Source organism: Otolemur garnettii, unplaced genomic scaffold (genome assembly GCF_000181295.1).
Source record: "Otolemur garnettii isolate 467f Iridium unplaced genomic scaffold, OtoGar3 scaffold00019, whole genome shotgun sequence".
NCBI lineage: Eukaryota > Metazoa > Chordata > Mammalia > Primates > Galagidae > Otolemur > Otolemur garnettii.
The window spans coordinates 11,405,323-11,411,831 of NW_003852414.1; the positions used below are offsets into that span (position 1 = coordinate 11,405,323).

A 6,509-nucleotide genomic window follows, 5' to 3' on the forward strand; every position below is an offset into this window, starting at 1 on the left:
AAAAAAAAAAAAAAAGGTTAAAAACTTACTGTGCTTTGAACTTCTTTTGAAAATAATTAATGATCTTTTAAAATCTCCATTGCACACCTGAGATCCTCTCATGGGCACACCAGTTGAAAATCACTGATCCACATGATGAGGACTCCCAAGTCCATTTTCCCTCCATCCTGGATTTCTCTGCTGAGTGCCAAGCCCATACACAATCGCCACCTGGATATTCTCATTTGGACGTCCCACCTCCATCTACACACACAAAAGAACTTTGTGTATCTCCTGACCACACCCCAATCTGATCTTCCTCTTGCAGGCTCAGGTTCACCAACACCATGTTTCAAGCCAGAAACCTGGGCCAACATCTATGACTCTTCCCCTGTGACTTCATTTCTTAACTGGTCCTTTCTGTGTTGCCCAGTCTGGGAAGCCCAGCAGCTGTTCCCAGGTACAATGACAGTTCACTGCCGCCTTGAACTCCTGGGCTCAAGTGATCCTCCCCCCAAGGAGCTGGGACTATGGGTATGTGCCACTGTGCCTAGTCTTAATGTTTTCTTTTTAGTTTTAAAATGTATACGATTCAAAGTGTTAAAGAATTCCTTCGTCTAAATTCAACACAAAAATGCATTTTTCATGGTTCTTTTAATCCTTAACTACATGTACCTTTTACACTATTATTGTGTGTGAAAGGCTTAGTGGGCAGCAACAATGTTCAGACTAGCTTTTGTTGAAGCACCGATTATAGAACACTTAGCTGCAAATCTTCCAGTCTATGAAGACTTGGTTAAAGGCAGACAGACACTGCCTTACTAGTGCAATGACAAATGCTTGGTTGGGTGTGCTCAGGTCGGGATACATGTGGTCTGCTTCACTTTAAGAGGTTTCTTTGACCTGGGTGTTAGGGACTGAATGTGACGTCCGCCCCCCACTCCTGTTTAAACATTCATACGCTGAAGTCTTTTCAGTACCTTAGAACGTGACTGCATTGGGAGATAGGGCCTTTGAAGAGGTGATTGTGTTAAGCCACTAAGAGGGGTTCCTAATCCAATAATGCCGGTCCTCATAAGAAGAGGAAGAGGCTCAGGGCGTGTCACTCAGTGGTTAGGGCACCGGCCACATGCATTGGGGCTGGTGGGTTTGAACTCAACCAGGGCCTGCTAAACAATAACAACTGCAACAAAAAAAGGGCCTGGCATTGTGACCGGCACCTGTAGTCCTAGCTACTTGGGAGAATCACTTAAGAGAATCACTTAAGCCAAAGAGTTTAAGGCTACTGTGAGCTGTGACACCATGGCACTCTACCAAAGATGACATAGTGAGACTCTGTCTCAAAAAAAAAAGAATAAAAAGAGAAAAAGACATCAGGGACGAGCCTGTGCAGAATTAAGGCCACAGGAGGACACAGTAAGAAGGTGACCATCCCCAAGCCAAGGAGAGAGGCCTCAGGAGAAAGCAACCCTGAGGCCCACTGAATTTCTAGCCTCCAGAATTATACAAAATTAAATTCACTTAAGTCATCCAGTCTGTTGTAGCAAAATACCAGCCCTAGCAAACAAATATGCAGTAGCCTTAGGAAACAACCAAAGTCTAAATGAAAATTGCATTAAGAGCAAATTCTGTGCAGTTTTGTCAAACTGGCAATTTAGGCACATGTACATACAATGCCCCATGAGGCCTCTCATTTGGGAATGAGTAGTCTTCTGGGCACCAGTGGCTAGAGAGAGGTTTTGATGCTGGGCTTCTTGTCCTTCTGTGTGTGCAAGTATTTTCTGTCCTCTGTACCTGTGGTTCCCAACCCCTGAGCTGAGGACTGTCAGGAAGAGGCCGCACAGTAGGAGTGGCAAGCAAGTGAGCAAAGCTTCATCTGTGTTCACAGCCGCTCCCCATGACTCGCATCACCGCCTGAGCTCCACCTCCCACCAGATCAGCCCCAGCATTAGATTCTCATAGAAGCATGAACCCTACTGTACAGGGTGCATGCGAGGGATCTAGGTTGCGTGCTCCTTATAAGAATCTACTGCCTGATGATCTGAGGTGCAGATGTAATGGGCTTCAATCATCCCCAGTCTCCCCCCACCCCAATCTGTGGAAAAATTGTCTTCCAATGTGTTGGTCTTTTGGGGACCCCATGTTTCCCAGATTCCCTCTTGCTATTCTTTTCTGAGTCTCTTGCTAACTTAACTACCAAAAAGTTTGGCTGCAGCTGGTATTGTACTAGATAGCTACACAGTTTTACCCTGAATTAGCGTTTTCTCTCTCTATGCTATGATTTGTACAGGCCATGTACCTTCTTGGTCATAGGTTCCCATGGGGAGGGCCTTGATTTTCGCATCCCTAAGGAAACCCACTCTTGGACCCACTGGTCGCCTTCCTTGGGTTTTACTAACCTTTCTGGTCAATTAGCAGGTGCTATGCTGCTGATTACCCCACGTAAGCCAGACTTATCTCAACAAATGCCTATCAAACTGAAAGGAACCCATTATAAACTGGTATACAGAGAACGCCCAGCCCAGTCGAATCTGCAGTGGGCACTCCCACCACAAAGACAGGACTGCTGTAACCTTACACCCAGGATGGTTTCCCACCAAAGACACCTCTAGAAAGGATGTTTTTCTGAAACAACAGTTTTCACCAGGACATTTCTTTCTTTCCTCTTCCAACTTGCTCTTTGTCAATCTGGATGACAGAATCAATCACAGGAGCCTTGCCTCTGGGCGTATCAGAAATCTCAGCACTGGAGAATGCTCCTAAGTCATTTCAGTATCTTCCCATTTCCCCCAATTTCAAAAGAGAAATAAATTGGGGGAAATGGGAAGATACCAAAATGACATGGGAGCATTCTGAAGCTCATGAGGTAGGTTAAATGTAGCTACATTTTTGCCCTTTCCATAATTATCTATGCAATTATAACTGACATTTATTATGTGCTTACTAAATGCCAAGCTTTGTGATACAATATTTTTTAAAAATTTTTACTCTGTACAACCCTACTATTATCATTATCTTGATTTTATAAAATAAAAAGAAACCCTGGGGTTTAAGAAAGAAATAACTACAGGGTGTCCTAAAGGTCGCCATAGGTCACCAGCAGGTTTAGAGATACCAGGAGTTACAAAGGTCATACAGTAAGTGCTTTTATCTTACTGAGCTAAAGAAATGTGTCCAAAGACACTGTTGTGACCTGAATATTTGTGTTCTTCCTGAGCCCTCCCCCAAAAATCCATATGTGGAAGCCCTAACCCTCAATGTGATGTTATTTGGAGGTAAGGTCTTCAGAAGATGATTAGAGTTAGAATAGGTAGTGAGGATAGGGCTCCCGTGAGAGAATTAGTGTTCTTCTAAGGAGAAAGGACCTGAGCATTTGTTTTCTCCCTGTGCACATAAAGAGGTCCACATCAAAAACAGAATCTGTTGCCACCTTGATCTTAGATTCCCCAGCCCCTTGATCTTAGAGTTCTCATGTTGTTTAAGCGACCCTATTTACAGTGTTCTGTAATAGCCTGAGCTCAGACACAGAGGCAGTGTCTCTTGATGCCCAACCCTTCACCACAGAGTTATTACCTGTTTATCATTTTTAATGGATGCCTTGAATTGATCTTCCATGATTTACTTAAGTATTCCTTAACTGATTTGGGTTCTAGCCAGTTTCCGGTTCATAAGAGTGGTGTTGTTAAAAACATCTTTGCACATATAAGCTCTGTTCTTCTTTTGAATTATTTCCTTTGAATACATTCCCAGGAGGGGTATCTGATAAGTTACCTAGCTCCTGTCAGGTATTGGTGTCTGGCCAAATTGTAATGTTGGGGAAGAACTTCAGATCCCAAGGCGATTCATGAGGCTGCTTCTGACAGCACCATGTACAGCCATGAGGATTCGCAAAAACCACAATCCCATCTAATGGGGATAAGGAGAGCTCTAGTCCTCAGTTGAGATGTTTCCTCCACCTGTGGTTCTCAGCCAAAAACAATGTTCAGGGCACACAGCAGGTTGACTAGAGATACCAGGGGTTACGAAGGATACAGTAAGTGCTTTTATCTAAAAGGTGTCCCAAAGGTTGCCATACACAGGGAAAATTTAAAAACTCATATTTTTTATATTTATATATCAGCACATAGAGAAATATTGTGTAAATTTCATGAACATACAGAAATACTGCGTAAATATTTTGTGAAATTTTGTAACGACTGTCTGGTAAATAAAGGTATATTTAGCTACAATTTCCCATTTTCCTTATGTATATATGTATGTATGTATGGCGACCTTTTGGACACCCTGTCGTTATTTATTTCTTTAACACTACATTTTGAAAATGTCCGGGCATAAAGAGAGTTCCAAATAAACTGGGACATTTCCACCAGTTAGGTATCTCTAAATGTCTTCAACGGGCACATATAAAATTGGATGCAGAGGTGGGCCAGTTGAGCGAAGCCAACACACAGGGGCACCAAACCACCCAGCTTGTTGTTGAAATGTAACTGTGCCCCAATCCAAGGGAGGGGAGCCAAAAGAATTTAGCAGGAAACATACATACTCACACACACCCTTGACCTTGGTCCCATCTCAGAACCATTAACAATGTCACTTTAAGGAGGGAACGAATGATTAGCCTAGTATCCCTGGGCCCCACATGGACGCGTGAAAATAACACAGGGCAATCCTAAACTGCCAGCTTCTCAGATGCGACAGGGTGACAGACGAGCAGCCCTCGCAGGACAACGCGCTCTGGGTAAGCGTCAGCGGCCGCTGAGCCCCACAGTTTTGGCCAAAGGAAAAAACTGTGTGCACACAGGGGTACGTGCCTCCCCGCTTTACGGGGAGTGGGACAAGGGCGCATTGGAGGAAGTCTCAGAGGAGAGAAAAGCGCCCAGCCTGGACCCGCGCTCGGCTGCAGGTCGCCGAGAGGGACGTGAAACCGACAGCCACCAGGAGGCGGCCGGGCCTGCTAGGCCCGCGTCCTACCTGCGTCCCCGTGTCCGGTCCCCGCACCGGGCCCGCCACCGCCGCCTGCTCGGCCCAGCACCGCCCGCCGGGGAGCCTCTCGGAACAGCAGGCCCGGGAGGGCTCGGAGGAGGCGCGACATGGTGCTGGGACCCGCTCCACGGCGCAGCCCCGCCCCTTCCGCGCGCCTCCTCCCCCACCCACACTTCGCCTGCTCCCTTCCCTGCCTTTGGCCTTCCCCGGCCCCCTTCCGCCCCTCCTTCCTGCCTCTTGAACTTCGCTCCGCCTATACCCCCGCCCCCGGTCCCAGCCCCGCCCCTCCGTCTAAACCCCGCCCCCTTCGCTTCAGTCCCGCCCTCACCTCTCTCAGCTTCCGCAGCCTTGTCCTCCCTCCTGTGCCCAGCTACACTCCGCTCATCCCTTTCCCAAACACAGATCTTTTTTACTATAGTTTGCGTTTTCTAGAGTAAATGGAATCATACAATATTAAGTTACGACATATTGTATGATTCCTGGCTTCTTTCACGCATTGTAATTATTTTTGCATGTAACAATTGTTCATTCCTCCTTAGAGTTGAGTAGTATTCCACTTGTGAATACATCACCATGGATTTATCTAGTCACCAGTTGATTTAGGCTGCTCCCAATTTTGCATTATTAGGACTAAAGCTGCTAGGAACATCCCTTACAAATCTTCGTATAAAAAAATTTGTGTTTTCTCTAGGATAAATATCGAAATGGAATGGCTTGATTATAAAGTAATGGGTGTGACATTTTAAGAAAAAATTCTAAACCACTTTGGAAAGCCGTGGTTTTCTTCACATTCCCACTAGTGGTATAGGAGAGTCCAGTTTCTCTGTACGTCCAGATTGTTAAATTGTAACCATTCTGTAAGTGTGTAATAATATCTCATTGTGGCTTTATTTTGCATTTAATGATGTTGAGCTTCTTTACACGTGCTATCTGTGATAAATATGTCTTGTTTGGTGAAGTGTCCTTTCAAATCTTTTGCCCATTTGTTATTTGGGTTGTTATTTTTGAGTTTTGAACATTCTATATATATTCTGGATATACATCTTTTATCAAATTATACTTTACAAAGATTTTTTTCCCAAGTCTGTGGTTTGTCTTTTCTAACTTCTAATAGTGCCTTAAGAAGAACAGAAGTTTTTAATTTTGATCAAGTCCAATTATCAATTTTGTTGTTATGGATTATGTTATTTTGGTATCAAAAAGAATCTTTGCATAACTCAGAATCACAAAAATTTTCTCCTGTCCTTTGTTCTAAAAGTTGTATAGTTTTAAGTTTTACATTTATATTTATTACCCATTTTGAGTTAATTTTTGTAAGTGGCAAAATGTTTTTTCTTCTTTTTCTTTCTTTTTTTAATCACTATCCAATTGGTTCAGCACCATTTGTTGAAAAGATGACCCTTTCTCCACTGAACTGTCTTGAATCTACATCAAAAATCAGTTTTTCCTCAATATTTAGTCTATTTCCAGACTTTCTATTCTGCACCTCAACCAATCAATTTGTCTGTTTTTACATCAATACTATAATGTCCTGATCCCTGGACTTG

The 6,509-nt window shown here is 43.9% G+C and overlaps 1 protein-coding gene across 3 annotated transcripts in view; it reads right to left on the reverse strand.

The window, feature by feature from the left end:
• MSRB2 (methionine sulfoxide reductase B2) overlaps window positions 1-5,097 on the reverse strand; it is a 23,096-nt gene extending 17,999 nt beyond the window's left edge. For all 3 annotated transcript variants that reach the window (XM_003786756.3, XM_023511469.1, XM_023511471.1), the window contains exon 1: window positions 4,951-5,097. In XM_003786756.3, coding sequence (XP_003786804.1) covers window positions 4,951-5,071 — 121 coding nt within the window. In that variant the 5' untranslated portion in view covers window positions 5,072-5,097. The remainder of the gene's footprint in view (window positions 1-4,950) is intronic.
• Between the last annotated feature and the right edge of the window lie 1,412 nt (window positions 5,098-6,509).